The sequence below is a fragment of the Alligator mississippiensis genome, chromosome 1, assembly GCF_030867095.1.
Source record: "Alligator mississippiensis isolate rAllMis1 chromosome 1, rAllMis1, whole genome shotgun sequence".
Lineage (NCBI taxonomy): Eukaryota > Metazoa > Chordata > Crocodylia > Alligatoridae > Alligator > Alligator mississippiensis.
The window spans coordinates 83,196,015-83,215,039 of record NC_081824.1 but is presented as its reverse complement, the minus strand read 5'-3'; the positions used below and the strand labels follow the sequence as shown (position 1 = coordinate 83,215,039).

Below are 19,025 nucleotides of genomic sequence, written 5' to 3'. Positions count from 1 at the left end.
GTGGATCGTGACAATTGGGTGTAAGGCAAGGGAGTTGACAGTACCACTCTGTTGAGGGCTGGTTTATACTCATCTTGAATATTTTAAGTGTGTAGAAAAACAGGTGAGTGACAAGAATGATAAAGGGATTGGCATGCAAGCCATGTGAGAAAAGGGTTGAGAGAGCTAGGCAGGAGAAAAGGAGATTAAGCAGGGATATGGAAGTAGTTTTCAAATATTTGAAAGGATATTATAAAGATGAGGGTGAGCAAGTGTTTCCCTTGCCGCTGAGGGCTGGACACAAAGTAATAGTTTTAAATTGCACCACAGCAGATTTAGACTAGATTGGAGGAAAAACTTGCTTACTGTTAGAATGGTAAGGCAGTGGAACAGACTGCCCAGGGAAACCTGTAGAACCTCCTTCACTTGAGGTTTTCAGGAACATGACAGATGAGCAGTTGATAAGGATAAGAAATCCCGTATTTGTATAGCGGGTTGGACCAAATGACCTTTGAGGTAGGTCCTTTCCAACACTGTGATTCTTTAGGCCCCTGGAGACAGGAACACTAAGTCAGTGAATCCCAAGATGGTGGGGTTAAGGTGCCTAACTGTTCAGCTCAGATAAGATGGTGCCATTTCTGGGCATGCATGGTAGCTTAACTTTGGGGGCCTAATTAATTTTTTCAGAAAAGTTAGGCACCTAATATCAGGGGTTGGCAACCTTTCTGGCTCCTGGAATGACCCACCCTGGATTGGGGGTGGGCAGAAAGATAGACATGAGGACCCTGTTGCTGCCACCACTTGTGGCACAAGAAAAGTGCCTGTAATTGGCACATTTCCCTATGATGGCATGGGAAATGTGCCCATGGAAGGTGTCCCTGCCACCAAAGCCCCATGTCCATGGGTTGGATCCAATCCTTGATCTAGGTGATGAGCCCTAAGCACACTAAGACAGGTTATTTGCGAATTGCCCTTTTAGGTTTAGATGTCTAAATTGCATTTAGCTCCCATTTTTAGGTGCCTTAATTTTTTGAGTCTCTGTCTCTCTGTGCCCAATCACACTTTATGTAAAAGGAGGCAATAGTAATTCCCTCTGTCACCTAGAGTTTGTGATGTTCTTAGACTATGATAATAGGTGTGAAAAATGCCTAAGACAGGACTTGACTTGTAAGAATGGTATATTATAAACAATTTAATTTAATATGTATTAAAATGTATTTTATGTAATTGTCCATATACGTATTCATGTGCTTCAGGCAGTGTTATAGCATGTTACCAAAATAACTGCCAGCATTTTTAGGCTTCATGCTTATTGTGTTTCAGTAATTTTCACATCCAAATGTGCTCAGTTTAAAAGTAAAAAGATTATTTTTTTTCTGTCAGTCAGGCAAACTCAACTTAGTCTCTGAAATTGAAGCGAGGTTCTTTCTATTTGCTGCCTTATCACCAATAATAAATGTTCAGCAACACAAATTACACCCTCAGGACCACCCAAACAACCTATTATTTATTTATTTGTGTTACAGTATCCCCAGCTGAAATCTGTACTCCAATGTATTTGGTCCTGTACAGACTATTCAGCAGAATACTTTACACGCATACCTGGTTTTAAGTACATAAGTAATCCCATTGATTTAATTGGGCCTACTGACAACGCATAAAGTTAAGCACGTCTGTGAGCCTTTGCAGGATTAGAGCCTTAGTCTTTTGGCCAAAGGTTCACATTCAATTTCAAGACAAATTTTAATTTGCTCTCCCAACGGTGAATGGAAATAGAGGAAGGAAAGACAGGATACAAGTAACAATGATATACCTATGTGATTAATGAACAGCTTTGCAGCTTGATTTTTTTTTCATGTCCATATGAATAAAACTAGTATTATATATGTGTATACTTTGCCTTTTTTATTTTATTATTACTTTATATAGGAGTAAACGTCAGTGCAAAATAAAGGGTTTTTTTATAAATGTTTACAAAAAAAATTGATAGAAAAATATTGACTCTAGGTTAAGCACAGGATTCTGGTTTTACACGTAAGCAAGCCTGCAGAGTAAATTGTTGTCTTTTTTCAAATAAATTCATTGACACCTGGTGAAAACTGGCCCTGTAGGAACTCCATCAGAAGCTGGTTGTCCTGCAAGCGTTAAGTATGGTGACCACATGTGCCGGATTTTGGAGACTGGTCCCAGCTGGCTGGTGAAAATTAAAAGGAGCGTCCTAGGTTCGGGGTGGGAGGAGGCATGGCAAGAGCTATGAACTAGGAAGCCCTAGCAGACAGCAAAATTGCCCTAAAATAGGTTATCTTGATTAGTGGAATGACCATTACAAAAGGGAGGTAATTGTTAACATCTCTGCAGTAAAGAACAGTGGGTCATTAGCAGGCCATTGACTCCCATAGCTGCCTGAATAGCAATACCGGAGGTGTACCATACCTCCCTGCTCCTGCTTTTGCCTGCAGCAGAAGGGGTGGGGTAGGGTAGGGTAGTGTCTTGGATTTCACATTGTCCTATAATATGGTCACCTTAGTTAAAAGCAATGACACAGGAATGTGTTTTTTGAACAGAGAAGCAACAGGTTGGTGCTTGACATGTTGGGCCATGATCAATAGATGCTTAACTCAGTTTAGGCAGGACTCAGACATCCAAGTCCTAAGGACTGATTCAAACTGACCCTATGCCAGTGCTCTAAAAATGGATTGGGTGCCTAACACCACCGAAATTCTACCGTTGGGACTGCAAGGATCTCTAGGTAGCAACAATTAGGTGTGCACACCTTCACAGAAGTGACCTGGAGCATGCATTTTGCTTTCCTCCAAGCTCTGAATTGATTCAGATTGGCTCCTCAAGGTGCCCAAGCTCTACTTAATTCCTGAGGGAGTGCCATGCTGTCAATCAGACAGACAACATAAAACGCACCTGGCGTGGTGTTAGTAGTGGTACTCACCCTTTGCCCCGTCAATACATTTACACAGGATATAGGAGAACTGGGTCCTAGACCTTCCCTACGCTAATGAGATTTAACCCCAGATTGTGATTATGGAGGGTATCTACGGTGCCCTAGCTACTAGGGTATCAAGTAGACTAGGTGACAGCTCTTTACCCCACCCCCAACATGCACACGTACCTTTTGAAACAGGTTCTCTGGGCAGAAAAGAGTGCAAAAATCATGGATCCAGGGTGAGAACAAGCCAAAGAGAAGCATGAGTGTAGACCAGTGATCAGAGCAATTCCCTAGGAAGAGGGAGGACTAGGTGCCTGTTTCCCAGTACTTTGGACATTTTACATTTGACAAGCATTGGTTAAAGGCCAGAAATAAGCTTGACAGTGGAGACCAGAACCCAAGACTCTTCTCTGCAGAGGAGGGGCCTAGCTACCATGCTACAGGTTCAGACTCCATTTGCTTGTTTTCTTTCTCCCCATGTTTTCTTTCTCTCTTACATTTGCAAGAGGCCACTTTTGTCCAGTGGCCCAGCTGTAACAGAAGGGCTGGAGAGTGCATTTGATCAGGAAGTGGGAGATCTGGGTTCAAAATCCCTCAGAGATGTGGGGGAGGATAGAAGCCATAAATCATCCCTTATCTTGGGTGAATGCTCAAACCACTAGCCAACTGGATATGGGTTAGTGCTGCTCTCATAAGTGTTACTAGATGTGTAGAATTACAAAAGAGGAACGTATAATGGAGAGCTTGAAACTTTACTGCTTCCATTCTTATTGACTACCTCCTAAGCACTCTGAGCTTTGTGAATTGACCTTTGGTGATACATTACTAGTTCCCGTTCTCTGTATAAAGCATCTAGACACACAAACTTGACCCATGCTTAGGCATTTCTGAAGTCTCTTTCTTGGCTGGATGAAAATGCTAGATATCTAACAACTGGGTTATTTTGAATCTCCCTCTGGAAGCAGGAGTGTAGAAGTTAGCCATTGCCCTACCCAAATCAATGTGTACTGAAATCATTTGAATCTTGCCTTTGGAGAAAAGGGACCTTGGGAAGGTGACACACAGGACAGTATCTTTTTCACTGTATTTGGCCCTAACTAGTGACATTGATTCTTTAGGGATAAGTCAGCCACACCTACCTTCTATTATACCTATTTAAGGGGTGCTGAATTGCCACATACTCTGATATAACATATAAAATACTTATATTTTGTAGTTTCTGTGTTGTGCTATGTGTTGCATAGTGTTGTGTTATAAACTGCATCTGTATGTGTTTGCCTAATGTAAATGATATGCAAATCATATGGCTATGAATATATGTATTTTTATTTTTAAAATAAATTACACAAAATATTTAATATTATGAAATTATGCCAGTTTCATAACATTTAAAACATATTTTCCATGTTGACACATCATTTATTCTGACAATATTTTCAAGCAACACTAGAAGTCTTGTGGGAGTTGACTGCTGGGAATATCTGGGAATTATGTTGCCTTGGGATGGCCTAACTAAGTGTAATGAGTTAAATAGCACTGGATTTTCTTTCTTCTTTTTTTTTTTTTTTTTTAATGCACTTTTGTATGCAAGTGATGCTTCGCTGGCTGTGGTATAATTTCTGACTGTGGTTTACTCTAATGTAAATGAGAGTGGAATCTGGCCCTGTATACCATTGTAGATCATAGAACCATAAAACTTAGGGTTGGAAGGGACTTAAAGAGTTGTCTAGTGCAACCCCCAGCTCAAGATAGGATTGTTCCTGACTAAACCATCTCAGTCAAGTGACTGTCTAAGTCTGCTTGCTCTTAAAAATATCCAAGGATGGAGCCGTTTCAGCATAGCTTTCTGCTAATCATTTCATAATCACTTGCACCATCTCTAGATTGCTGTAGTGGGCTTTACTCATTGATATTCTCCTAGCATGACCTCTTTTTGATTGGCCACAGCCTGATTTACAAAAGCAAATGACCTCCTCATCTGAGTTTAACAGCAGAGGTTGGCTGTGTACCCTGTGGGCTTGAATGTAGCATACAGCTACACAAGCTATCCATAAATCAGTTGCCCTGGCTACCAGAAGCAGTCCAGAGGAAGCAGGCAGACACAGAGCTCCAAGATGTTCTAGCTAGACTCTTTCAGGTAGCCAAGCTAACTCATTTAAAGCTAGTTTGGGTATTTCTACCATATGTTTCATTCTGCAGCAAGGAGGTACCCTTAGATTTCCCTTGGCTGCACTGGAGATTTCTAAAGTGTGTGGGTTTTCTTTGTGTCAGTCAGTAGGTTGCATATATATAAAAGTATTCCCAGCTTGGTCCTTCATCTGTATTATATTTATAATTATTTACTTAAAATTCTTCTAGAAATACTTTCTAAGTCTAAACTAAATTGAATCTTTTTGACATTTTTTAGGCAGACAAGGTTCTTTAGGTATATGTGATATCTTTTATTAGATCAACTAAATAGTTGCAAAAATTGTTCTTTCAAGCTTTCAGGCTCAAAACATCTTTTTACATGTTTGCATCTCTTCTTCTTATGCAGTTCATTGTCCGAGGCTTTTTCTGGTGCGAGTCATACACCTTATGAAGCCTTGATAGTGCGTTCTTGGTTTCGATGCATTTTACAAATGTTCATTGATCAACCAAGCGGTGCCTTGGCCAGGACAGATGGTGAACAAACAGTTGGTAAGCATTCACATTCCCCTGTGTTTGCAGTAATGATTCTACATTGCAAAAATGGTGCATTTTTTCAGTTAATTGAAAAATGTATTTCTGTTTGTGTTCTTTTACTCTTACCTAATTACAAAATGTTTTTCTTTATGCTGCTTGTGCTATTTCTTAATGCTTTGACTTCCCTGTATGTGACAAATGTATCATAAAGATAAAAGAGCTTGTTTCCTTGGAAGCAAAGAACAAAAACTTACTCCCAAGGACAAGCTATTCCCGCCCCCCCCCCCCCCCCCCATGAAGAAACTGCTATGAACAAATAAAAATCTGAAGTAAATAGCCAAAAATCATGCTGTGAACTCCCTAAACATCCAATTATGAATCCTTCTTTCCTCTAGATAGGGTGTTTTGCTTTTCTTGGCTACTTCACTGCTGATATGTGCTCATGTCTTATATGGAACACCGCATTTCTAATTTTCTGTAAGATACATCTTTTAATGCTACTCTTCATACACATTTTCACATTCCTGGGGAAGGTCATCAGTAAAATGAAGGGTTTGGTTTACTCCTAGTATGTTTTATTCTTATCCAGTAGTGGGTATACTTAGTAGATACGCTTTGTCTCGTAAGAAAATTTAAGTTGTGGAATCCTTATTTGTAGAGACTTTTGAGTCATACTTCATGATTTTGTGAATGGATCCACTCAACAATGGACAGAGCTCAATATCAAAGTATGTTACATTCTCAGCTGTTTTCTTTATCATAATCAGGGAAAGTTTATATGGAGCAGCTGACCGAAATGACAAGGTTGGTTTTTAAACTCTCTGAAGTAGAAAATGTCTTCTCAAAGGCTCATATTGATGAATCATTCGTCAGGCAAGACCCTAAGAATGCACTTGTCCAATTCATTAAGGTACTGTACCTCTTATACACAACTCCTACAGATTAAAAAGATTTTCTTCTTGGCTATGCTTTTAAAGAGTCATTTTGCCAAAACTTCAGAGATAAATGAAAGGAAACAACAAAGTCTGATCTAATTCTCTGTCTTTCTTTCCAACACCTCTTTTTTCAGGCTGTTGGTAAAACTTATGGTAGCCTTCAGACTCTACCTGAGAAATCTGCCATGGTAACAAAGGCTCTAGAGTACTTAGGTGATGTAATAACATACGTAAAACCTTATTTGAAGAAAAAAGGACCAGCTGAAGGGCTGCAACTCATTTACTGGATTATGGGTAATTATCTTGTTATGGTTAATTTTCTCATGTCTTAATTCAGGAGCACAGGAAACAGGGGAAGAGTTATACAGAATGTTCCCAGCCTCTTGGTTCAACTTTTGTTGGTTTTTTATGTAATCTGTGTTATTGTTTTAAAAAGAGATAATTATCAGAAAGGTACTAAAAATAAATTTCTAATATGCTCCTACTGACATTCCTGGCCTTTTACTTTGATGCCCTTTAAAACCTAATGATATTTTCTCTCAACAAAAAGTTATTCTGATTTTGTAGTCATGATGCAAATGCAGCAAAGTTGAGCATGAGATTTTAATATCTTTGCCTGGGAAATATTTAATTAAACCAAACAAGAGAAAATAGTGGCTAACAGGGCTTATTTTCTTTTTAGTCTGCAGGTATCTTTTGGTAATGATATGGTAATAGGCAAGTCTGGGTTGCAAATTAAGAAAAAAAATGGGCATTTTGGGGGGCTGTTTCTCATAGTTCCATATGTGCAGTTTGTTAAAGGTTACATTCTAGTACCCCAGGGGTGGGCAGTTATTTGGGTCCATGGGCCACATAGGGAGTTTTTGTGAGCTGTCGTGGGCCAGGTCTGCACCCACCACCCCTGCCCCTCCCCTTGCCCAACAGCTCACCAAAACTTTCTAAGTGGTCCATCCCATCCAGGATTGCAGGGTAGTGACAGCACAGGGCCTGCTTCTCACACTCCCCTACCCACCAAATCGGCACCCATTGCATTGGCTTGCAGACAGTGGATTATGGCTTTGTTCTGTGCGAGATGGGGCGATGGGCAGGCAGGGAGCAGTATCTGGGAATGGGATGGGCAGTTGGGGCCAGAGCTGGAATCATGGGGCCCCAGCCCTGTGCTGTCACTGCCTTGTGATCCCAGTCCTGGCCCTGCCCTCCACTCCCTCCCACCCCACTGTCTCTCCCTTCCTGCCCATGGCCCCATCCCATGTGACCAGCCACATGCCCTGCCCATATGGATCCTGCCCCCCAGCTGTGCGTGCGGGGTGGACTTGCTGGGGTGCCTAAGCAGTGGGGCCAGGTCCAGCAACAACATCCAGAAGCGAGTCTGGTTGTCACGCCATCCCAGCCCTGCTGCATGTCTGAGAATGGCAGGACTGGACGCGTGTACCATGGCCTGGGCTGCCTCTTGAGCCTGGGCTGGACCAAGGGACCCACCACTGGCCGGACAAAATCTCTTGGCAGGCTGGATCTGGCCCATGGGCTGTATTTTGCCCACCCCTGTAGTACCCTCATATAGAACAGTCTTTCATTCCTCTAAAACCACTGGGACTACGGGAAGAGTAAAGGGCTGTTTATTATGGGAAAGTGAGTTAGAGTCGGACCTTAAACCTTAATTTAGTGGTAGATCAAGAAAGTTATGTGTGCACATGTCTTAGTAATGACCAGCGAAGACCCCACATTTTAAACAATAGGCTTTATTAGAATGAAATAAGCAAAACTAAAATTTGGCCATTGCAGTGAATATACAGCTGAATTCATGGAGCTAGCGATTTTTAAAACCATTTCTCTTCTGACTGCCAGTTTGCTACATGCTTATATATCTATTAGCCAAATAACCTGTGTTAGGTACCCAAATGCCAACACCTTTTTTTAAAGCTAGCAAAGTAACTATGAAGACAATTTTTTCCTTTCTTTTTGTATCCATAGGAAATGGTAATTTATCAGAATCTGAAATTGTACCACTGGTATAAGAAATTGTCCTTCTTTTTATTAAAAAGTAGAAAAACGTGAGTTTTGCTTTTGTTCTGGCAGTTAAACTAATCTCAGTCATTTCTTTACCTGCTGTGAGCTTGTAAAACTGTACTCACACAGTAAGATGCTTAACAAAGAAGTCTGAAAGCCTCTCATGTGTGGGCTTTGTATACATGTCTGACTGTAGTACCTTTATGCCACCAGATAAATAATGTCAGTGACAATGGGCAGAACATTGTGGATTGGAATGAGCATCCTCCTTCCAGGTGTTTTTATATGGCAGGTGAAAGAAGATGGGGAGCTAGATAGCATTATTAAAAATATTGCTAAGTGATCATTTTGTATCTTTTTGATTGATTATTGTGTTTTCTTTCAATCTATAAGATTAATGTTGTTGTTTATTGTCTTTACAGACAGTAACGGGTTGATTTTTAGACTTTAATAACCTTTTTAGGAGCCTGTTTTTAATCTTTTTCACTACTCGATCTTGAACATATTTCCTTGGATGCTCCTGGACTTCTTGACCTAGCAAACCTTTTCAGTTGAATATAAATTCAAATTGGGCTTAGTTCATGAGAACTACTTTTGTATGGAAAATAACATGTTTAATTAGACTGATTATATTATTTGTGCTGTGTTTAGTAATAACATTCCTTTAGCATACAATGAGATTCTCAAAAAAATATTGGAGCTTTCTTATAAAAAGAATGTTTCTGGGAGTCAGGGTATTTGTGGGTTTACACCTTCTGCAAGAGATGCAGCACATGTCCCAGCAAAGAGGTGTGGGAGCACTGTGGGCCCAAGGGAATTCCTGACACCCCATCCCTTCACACCGGGATCCGCACTGACATGTGCTTCTGCATCACGCTCAAATTGGTGTGGGATCCAGTACAAGTCAGTGTGGAGGCATGGCACTGCATGGGTCCTGATATAGAATTACAGGGGACCAGGGATCCAGAGCAGGTCCTGCTAAGGAGACAAAGGGCAGTGATGGGTATGAGGAATCCTCGGGTTAGAGGAAACGGTGCCTACTATTCCATACTGGCAATGAGTCATTTCGCTCAATGAAGCATATCATCTGTGGCAGGACATGTCCTGACACAGTTCATCCACTTAATTTGGTAACATCTGTTTTTACCGTCAGATAAGCTTTTGAATGCATAGAATTTTTCATCAGGTTTGAGGAAAGAAACAGTCCACAAAAACAAGGTGGAGGGCTGTGAAATTTCACATGCAAAGTAGTTCTCATGAACTGAACCTGATTTGAGTCTATATCCAACTGAAAAACTTTGCTAGGCCAAGAAGTCCAGGAGCATCCAAGGAAATTTCACAGCCCTCCACACTGGTTTTAAGCAGTTGGTAGAATAAAAGATATCACCTAGATAATCCTTGCCTCTTGCATAAATCCTGGACCATCACAGCTACAGATCATTTCAACACTACCTCACCATTTCCCCTCTGATGTGCAACTCACTAGGAGAGATTATAAAACTAAAGTCACAGGAATCTGGCAGTCAGTACACAAAGGTATTGAAAATGGATGAGAAGTGCTCAAAGATTCTCAAATTGCACACCATGGAGCATGAGAGGTCTGGTTATGTGGACCTGAATTCTGCTTCTTGTTTTCAGTTGGTAAATTTCAATTCGAAAACAAGTTAAAATATATTTAGTACTTTCCTAATATTGCTTTTTTCTGGATCAGCAATTGCTTTTATAGCCGCAGGGCTGTCAAGCAACTGTGAATGGAAGGTGAAAACAAATTCTGTTTATGTGATTCACATAGAAAAAATTTGAGAGCCTGTGTTATATCGTGGCGGAGGTGAATATTGTGTGAGCACAAACACACCAATTACGTGGTTAAATGTTCCACAAGTTAACTGCTTTTACTTCTGGGGTGTGATACAGTGGCTCCTACTTATAGTTAAGCCATATTTTGTGTACTTCACTATAATTGAAATTACAGTTTCTACATTTTAATGCATTTGGACAATTAGGGACCTTAATTTTGCAGTACTGTAAATGTATATTCAGATCCTCTATGCAGGTTCTATTGTACATGAAAGTGGACAACCAGGTTGCTATGGTTACCTTTGGGTAAAATAACTTAGATATTGCTTATTTATGTGTGTGCACATGTCTTTTCTAGTTTTAATTTATTTGGGATTGATTTTTTTTTTTTTTGCTTCTTGCCCAATAGGATGCCTTGTAAAGTCCTGGGCACTGATACTCGCTACTTCTAAAGCACAACCACTCCTGTTCCGCATCATAGACTGCCTGCTATTGCCACATGCTGTTTTTCAGCAAGACAAAGGGCTTCCTACAGATATGCTGTCTGCCATTCAGGAGAGTCTTCCTCTTTATCTTCAGGTAAATATCTGAACTCCATTATCAGCAGACAAACTTCTGGAATGCAAATGTGCAGCAGTGGTAATTTTTTTTTTCTTTTCAAAACTAGATTGAATCTCACTTAAATCAAGCAGAAATAGTATTATTCTTATTGTGCAGGGGGGAGGGAAGAAAGCCACCTTGTTGGTTCACTTCTCATTGGATGTGTATGGTAGCAATAAAAGCTGCTTGCCAGTATATCCTGGTCCAGTGATTCTCAGGGTGATGCAGCACCCAGGGGTGCTGCAAGATCCTTTGAACAGTGCCACAAGGTGTGATGAGATTAGCAGATAAGGGCAGGCTCAAGCTTGTCCTTGCCTGGCCAATTCCCTCTTCTGGCACCAATGCACATATGCGCTGTGCAGCCCCTCTGCAAAAGGAAAGCACTGTAATATAATTTAGTTTTGAAATCGGGTGCCATTTGATTCACATAAGTTATACAGAGGGTGCCTCAAGTCCATTAAGGGGGTGCCTTGAGTACAGAGAGGTTCAAAACCACTGTCCCAGTGGTCATTGTCACTGTGGTGTAGTAAAAGTGATGTTAACACTGCCCACTGACGTTGAGAGACTTTTGAAACAGTAGATCATACGAGCACAATTGATAACAGAATGTTCATGTTGGAAAGCAAGCAAATGTATTTTAAAATATTCCTTCCCCCAGATTATTAAATATAAGGTATTTGAAGATGAGCAGGTTTTAAATTTCCTCATGGTTTTTTTTAACGTGTGTTTACTTTCTGCACTATCTCCAACCTATCATAGTAGTTTGACAGTCTGTTAACTATTCTGTATTTTCTCTGTATTTGTCTCCTTCCTGATGCTTTGTCACGCTTAAAACGCTGTAAAAATTATTGATTCTGGGAGAGGCCTGAATTGGCAGGGAGAGGGCTGGAGAGAGAGACCTATTTTAAAAATAACCAGTACATAATTTCTTGAAAAATTGTTTTCCTGATTTCCTCAAAACCTACAGTTTCAGCATAATTTGTTCCTGTGCTTAAACACAACCAAATATAAGGCCTGGTAACTTTGTAAATGTCCCACAGATTTATTCTGTGTTTTAAAAATTATCTTATGATTGACATGTCACAGTAAAGTGATACGGTTATATATTGATGTGGTAGTCTAAGGCATAATTTGTTGCTACTCTCTGGGAAGGTCAGAAATTCTCTATACTTGGCAATCTGGCAGAAGACAGGATAGGGGTGGAGCCAACTTGTTCAGAAAGCCATATAGCGTGCTTTGTCAGGTTCTACAAGAACTTATATCTTCTTAATGAGAGAGTCTCTAAGGTGCAGCCTTGCCTGCGTTCTGCCTGACTCCAGACTAACATGGCTAAATTTACTTCTCTTGGACCATCTGGAAACTGAATTGTTATAAAATGTTCCTGCCAGTTTGTTAAATGCTATTCCACCAAGAAAGTATAACCCTGCTTCTCTCATAACCTGTGCTTACAGGGAATAGTTGTAAAGTCATTTTTTTTCTGTAGAGTTTTAGGTGGCTACTGACTCCCTAGGTTCTCTGCCTGTCGATCTGCTCAGTTCTGATCAGGCTTCTATGTTTGGATCTATATGTTGGAACCACGTGCTTTTGAATACAGCTGGATATCTGTTGTTTTGGGGAAGATTTTTGGCAAATAGTTTACTTGTCAAAAATGTAGGTGCAAGGGGACCAGAATTCTTTGACTCTGGACATAGGTTCTGTTGAAAAAACATTGAAAATGATTTAGAAAAGTTAGAAGCTTTGTGTTTCCATGTTATCATTTTGGGTTGTTTCAAAATGATTTTTCATCTAGTAAACTGCCAGTGTTTAATATTTTTTTTAAGTGTTAAAAAGTAATCGAGTCTTTTGTTCAACTCAAGAAAATGTAATTTTGGACCAAGTCAAAATGGTGGTTATTTTTTTTTGTTTGCCCAGCAAACTAAATAAATTGGTGCGTCTTTTTTTTACAGACCTAGTCTGCACTTCCTTGAGATTAGTGACAGTGCCTGGAGCCAGCCCAGTCTCCCATGCTCACTCTGTGGTTTCAAACTTCCTTTTGATATCACCTCTTTGGAAATGGGATCATTGAGTTAATTTGTCCTTTGGTGACCAGGACTTAGGGTACTAGCCAGAGATTGGCAGCCTATGGCCTACAGCTTCAGTGGCATTCAGAAATGTGGGCATTGGCCATGGGTACTCTCCCTGTGCCACTTGGGGGAGAAGTGCCGGCTGCAGGCGGGTTCTAGCACCTGACTCCTCCTGACCTGAAGTGGGTCATTTCAGCCCACAGCTGGAAAAGGTTGCTTACCGTGGCCCTAAGCCTTCCCGGTTGCTAAACGAAACCTTGCTCTTGAGTTTCGTGCCCTAGTGGAATTCTGATTTACATCTTGACGCTTTGGGGACCACATGCCAATTGAAGCTGGAAACTTTTAGAGTCTGTTCAAAGTAACTGTGTAAACACATGAGCTTTACTTATAAGACTTAGCGACTTGCAGGCCCATACATAAATTCCTCAGCATCCAAACTAATCCTAGAGCCTTTGGGTTTTCGTCAATCCATTCAAGAGTCCCAGGGCCCTTCATTCCTCCAGCCTTCTCTTCCTGGTTATAGATTCTTTTCCTTGATTCCTACATCCAGCTTGCCTCATTTTGGATTCCCTCTCCTTAAAAAGGCACAAGTGTATGCAGGACCTCTTACTATCTTAAGTTTTTAAAAGCCTGTCTTAACCTGGCTTCTCAGTTCCTCTTCTGTAGGTTTTTTTCCAATGCTTTATTGGAGCAGCAAGTCTGTAGTCTAAAATAGTGGAGACTAATGACTTGGTTCTGCTCTGGAAGGGAACTTAAGTCTGGAACTTGTTAACGTACCTTATAATTGCAGAGAATGTATACCCTTCAAGGCCTTTTGCAAAGCTCCTCTTTTTGTCTTATCCTCCCCACCACTCATATACACCTTTTGGCTTTATGTATGTGGATTACTTTAAGGACCATGGTATGGCTCTGCATGATGTGTTATGCTGTCAAGTAAGTACTTCTATCGACATTTCATTATAATCATCTATTGTCTGCCTTTTCCAAAGGACCTGCAGCATTGTTGATACATTTTAAAGAAATCAAATAAACATAAGGTATTTCTAGGGTGTGCATTGCAAATAACTTTCCAAAGGAATTAAGTCAGCACAGTGAGACTGACCAGGATGTTTTTTTTCTTCATTTTTCTTACCTCCTTTAATTTTATTTTACCTTCTGCAAAAAATTAAATGCGAGTTACAGGACTGTATTTATTTATTTCATGTGTAATTCATTCATTCTCCACTGCATCCAAGGGCCGTGATAGGTTTCCTGAGAGCTCCCAAATGGATTCAGCCTTGGCAAGCTTACTTAGGGCTTGGCATCACTCTTTAGTTTTTAACTGATATTTTTTCTTGTCCTAAGACATGCTATACAGGGAGGTTGTTTCCCTCCTTCCCTCTACCAGGGTGCAGTCTGCCTTGGGGAAAGTTGATTCTCTAGGGTGTCCTCTAGGAAAGAATGTAATGTAATGTAATTTAATTATTTCTGTATATGGTGTTATGAACATGTGGTACATATATGTGGAATGAACATGTATATAAAGGAGGAGGATATAGCATCTCCTGGTGGATTTATAAGTATTTTTTTCTATTGAACTGCTGAAATAGAGGTGCTCAGTATGCACAGTTCATGGTGACTTTAATGGAGTTGAGGAGACTCAGCATTTCTCAGGGGTCAGGCCTTAAAAGCTCTCCTGATACCTCATCTGTAGTGTATAGTCAGATATTTGAACAAGTTTATTAATACATTTTGTGAATTATAGTATGTATTTAATAGGAATTTCACGACATAAATTGGTGAACAGCAGATTTATTTCTTCAGCAGAACTGGTATTATAAGTCATCATTAGGTAGCTTGGCATTTCTGCAGTGAATAGTTCCAGTAATCCATACTAATAGTCCCTATTTCTCCACAGGTGATTTACAGATAGATGGATGAATCAGAAGCAAGAAGGATCTCCTGCCACAAAGGGTCCCTGCTGCTCATGCACACAAGAATCTATTGCCACTTTGTTTAAGTGAGGAGCAGATTCTGGCATGCACCTCTGCTTGGGAGACCTTAATTTCTTTTGTTAGGATGTCCGAAAAACATAGTATAAGTATAGAAAATAAGCTGGCCTTTACTAATACTCTCTGTAATGTCTATCTGCTACAAACAGAAGGTCCTGTGAGCCTAAATTGAATTTGGTCAGATCCACAGGCCAAAACTCCATCAGCTGTAGCATAGTAATGGGGATAATTCTTCTCCTCCATGCAAAAGGATACGCTCCCTGCTAACTACTGACACGATTCATAGGAAGCCATGGCAGCCAAGTCAACGCGGCTTTCCTGGAGGCCAAAATCTCTCTTGCCATTTCTTCAGCTGGATCTTTAGCTCCCTTGGAAATCTTTCACCCTCTAAACCCTATAAAGATAAGAAATACTCTTGTTCACTCAAAAGAAAGAGTCTAGTATTGCAGAGATCTTTACTCCAAGGAATCCTACCTTATTTCCCAGAAGGTTTGAAGAAGCAGTGGAAACTTGTTACTCTACCTCTTCCACTATTCCTCTACCTTGACCTCAGGATCTGTAATCTGGAATGCAGTGTGTTCAGGGGTTTTGTCTTGACTGAGTGTTTTGCAAGTGCTCTACCATAGAAAAGAAGTGATTTTTACCTGATCCTCATAAAGAAGTAGCTATTTTTATTGTTATTTATGATCTAGAACAGTGTTTCTCAACTGGAGAGCTGCAAAATTCTTTAAAGGTGACATACAATACTAGTACTGTAAGGTATACAAGTGCTTACTTGATTCACAAGATAAACCCAGAGATTTCAGACTGGAATCCATATTGCCAAAATATTCTGACTTCTTGTGGTCTTTTTGAGTTCTTTGCAACTGAAAAATTGCTCTGTTATTTTTATATAGTCAAAAACTGATTGAAAGCTAAGAGCTAGCATTTTCTGAGAGGAGCTTTGAGGTTGAGAACCACCAATCTAGGAAAAGCTAAATGACTGGGAAAACCCTGATGGATAAACTTTGTTAGACAAAAATATATCATTCTCTTCCTAAAAAGAAAAACACCTGGAGCTCTATTAACTGTAAATATAAGTTGATCTATAAAATCTTATGTGCCCTTTGAAGAGGGAGGTTCTTTGACCCATGAAGCATAAAAATGGAAGCATCCTTAGAGAATTTTTTTTTTTAATTCAAGAACACGTTTGCACAATTTTAAATGTACTACAGCTCCTTTTTACATATTCAGATGGCTTTATTGTCTCATGATATAAAGAAATGTTAATAGTGGTTAATAGGTTAACCGCAACCTAAATCCTGACCGTCTAGATGATGCCACTTTGTACTTGGTTGGCACTTTCACTATATTTTTAGGCATGAGCACTTGTTGCAAAACTTAAGAACAACAAAAACTTCTGATCCTATCAGTATAGGCAGATTTTCTGGTAATGTCCTAGATACAGTCATGAAACATGGTTTTTTATTTAAATCTTTCTGTTTCTTTGAGACAAAAAATTCCTGGGATCAATCCAGCTCTCATCAAAACTTGAAAATTTTCTGTGAAAGATCATACCAAATTTGTCTCATTAATCTTCTGAAGTGAATAATCTCCTTCCTCAGCCTACGGTCCTCCCCTTTAAATAATGGGAGGGCCATGTAGTGTTCTCAAGTGTTCAGATTATAATAGTAAGAGCTGTCTTTCACTAAGAAGGAATATACATTTTGCCAGAAGAGGCAATCCACTGATAGAACCAGAGTCTCTTAAGACCTGGGTTGTGGTTCAGAAACTATGGCTTTCATCACAGAGATTTATTATAAATCCTCAAAAGAAGCTTCAAGAAATATCTGAAGTCTAGTCCAGTAGGAACCATGCTTCAGTATTCAGAGACGTTTTGTGAAGTTTACATCAGAAATACTTAAATGATTTCCAGGATATCCATCTTCAGGCACATCCATATGTGAGACAGGTCTTTAACCTCCTTAATTGTTAAGTTCCCTAGTTCTCACTCTTCCTTTACAGGGGAACCAAATTTTTCACTCTCCAAAAAATAAACTTTTAATCCCAGAAAAGTTCAAGTCTTCCTCTCAGCTTGTGAGCCCAACATGTTTTTGCTCTTGAAGGCCATTCCACTTCTAGATCATGTATAGACAGTTCTAGACAGTAGTCTCCTTGGATGGGCTCTTATGAACTTAGCTGTCCATAATGCACATGCTGAATTTACAGAGCAAAGGGCCAGAGAGACAGGAAGAATCTCTTGTACCTGTAAACCAGAATAAAGTAGTTCATCTAGAACGTCTGCGTTTCACACCATAACTTCTAGATGTATCTGTTTAAATATCTGTGATGTATTTACTGCAATAACTGGTGGTGGGTAAAGAACGGATTTCTGTTGGGGGGAGGAAGGTATTATGTTTCCCAAAATAGTAGGAAAAGAATGGCTTAGTATACAAATCTGGACCATACTAGTATGGATTTCTGAAGCTGCTCACGAATTACGTAGGATTTTCCCCCTAACTCTTAAAGTGATTCTTTAGTGATGAATATGCCTCTCCATTTATTTTTTCTACATTACTTTTGTCTACCTTATCAAGGTGTAAATTATAAGGAATTTTTATCCTAAGGAGATTTGTGTGCATGCTGTACTGTGACCCGTTGTGACATGGATTGCCTTTATTCCTGACTCATTCTTCTTCCTGTCACCAGTGAAGAGAGAGGGGTCCTTAAAATATGGACCTTCTCGCACAGAAACTTCTTGTACGTGTTGGAGAAAATGTCCTTTTTTTCCATGGTTATTGCATTAATATATTGGTTTTGCTACAAATATTGCCGAGATCACTTACTAAATAGGTATTTCCTGCTTAATTTATTCTTTCTTAATTTTTTCCTGCATTTCACTCTTTGCTTCAGTTTCCCCAGGGTAAGCCGCACTATTTTAATTTTCACTATAAACAGGTGCAGAGAAAGAGCTCAAAATAATTGGGGCTTAACTTAAATTGAAAAGGTTAGGGCAGGGCCCTGTAGGTCTCACCATTCCAAATGTTCTTTTTTGTGTGTCATTAATAGGAAGAATAACACTTTTCAAACATAAATATCAGTGTGCTTTACAGCTCAGTGAGATTCGCTAGTTTTCTTAGTGCCACAGTTAAGTGATGTGAACGTAGCAATAATTCACCTGTGGCATGTAGGCAATAGAAACTATTCCTAGTAGCAGGTGCAACATGAAAGATTTGTATTCAGTTTATTTAATTTTTCTTTTTGAATTTGTTTTCCTAGGGTTTGTCTTTTATATGCTGTCAGTCCCAAACTCAGGGGGCCTACTTAAACCAGCAACTAGGGAGCATTATTCAACAATATTTTGGACGTTTTCTCCCCCCTTCACCATCAGCCTCAGGCATTGGACAGCACCCCATGCTGCCAGCACTGTGTCATTCCACTAACACCCCACAGACTTTGCATCTGCGGAAGACTACTGCACATACCATAAAGTAAGACTTGGGGAAGGAGAGTCATCATACTGGTTAAAATTTAATTTCTCCACAAATGGTTTATGGCCTGGCTGGTATTATTAATATTTCTGTTTACATTCCATAAAGAGTTTAGTTTGGGCCTAGTTTAGCTTCTTCTGATGTATAGGCACATAATAAGAGATGAACTATTTCAGTGTAAAGAGATTCCAATCTAAATGAACATGGTGGGTCATTTTGGGTGGCAGTTGAGGGCAAGGAAAATAAGAATAATAATAAAGGGAATACCACTCCGTTTGATGAGTAATTTGTAGATAAGTAAACATAACACATGTATGTCAGTGGGATTCTCATTTTAGTGAAATTTGCCAGAGAAGAAGTGTGAAATATGTTAAAATATTATTTTATTTCAGGTTTCAAATTCTTGTGAAAGTTTGACATCACAACCTTAATGATGTTCTCTTAATGTAGGTGTTCATATATATGAAATACAATGCTGACCACGGGGAGAAGGCTCTAAAGGAAAAACAGCAGTTGGCAATGTAGAGGTGGAGCAGCACACGGCAATATGACAGAGGACTGGGGAAAATATCTTAGAA

The 19,025-nt window shown here is 39.7% G+C and overlaps 1 protein-coding gene across 2 annotated transcripts in view; it reads left to right on the top strand.

Moving 5' to 3' along the window:
- The window catches only part of MMS22L (MMS22 like, DNA repair protein), a 166,885-nt gene that overhangs the window by 133,682 nt on the left and 14,178 nt on the right, over window positions 1-19,025 (top strand). For both annotated transcript variants that reach the window (XM_014611080.3, XM_019486393.2), the window contains exons 17-21: window positions 5,457-5,599; window positions 6,352-6,494; window positions 6,654-6,813; window positions 10,733-10,902; window positions 18,236-18,447. In XM_014611080.3, coding sequence (XP_014466566.1) covers window positions 5,457-5,599; window positions 6,352-6,494; window positions 6,654-6,813; window positions 10,733-10,902; window positions 18,236-18,447 — 828 coding nt within the window. The remainder of the gene's footprint in view (window positions 1-5,456; window positions 5,600-6,351; window positions 6,495-6,653; window positions 6,814-10,732; window positions 10,903-18,235; window positions 18,448-19,025) is intronic.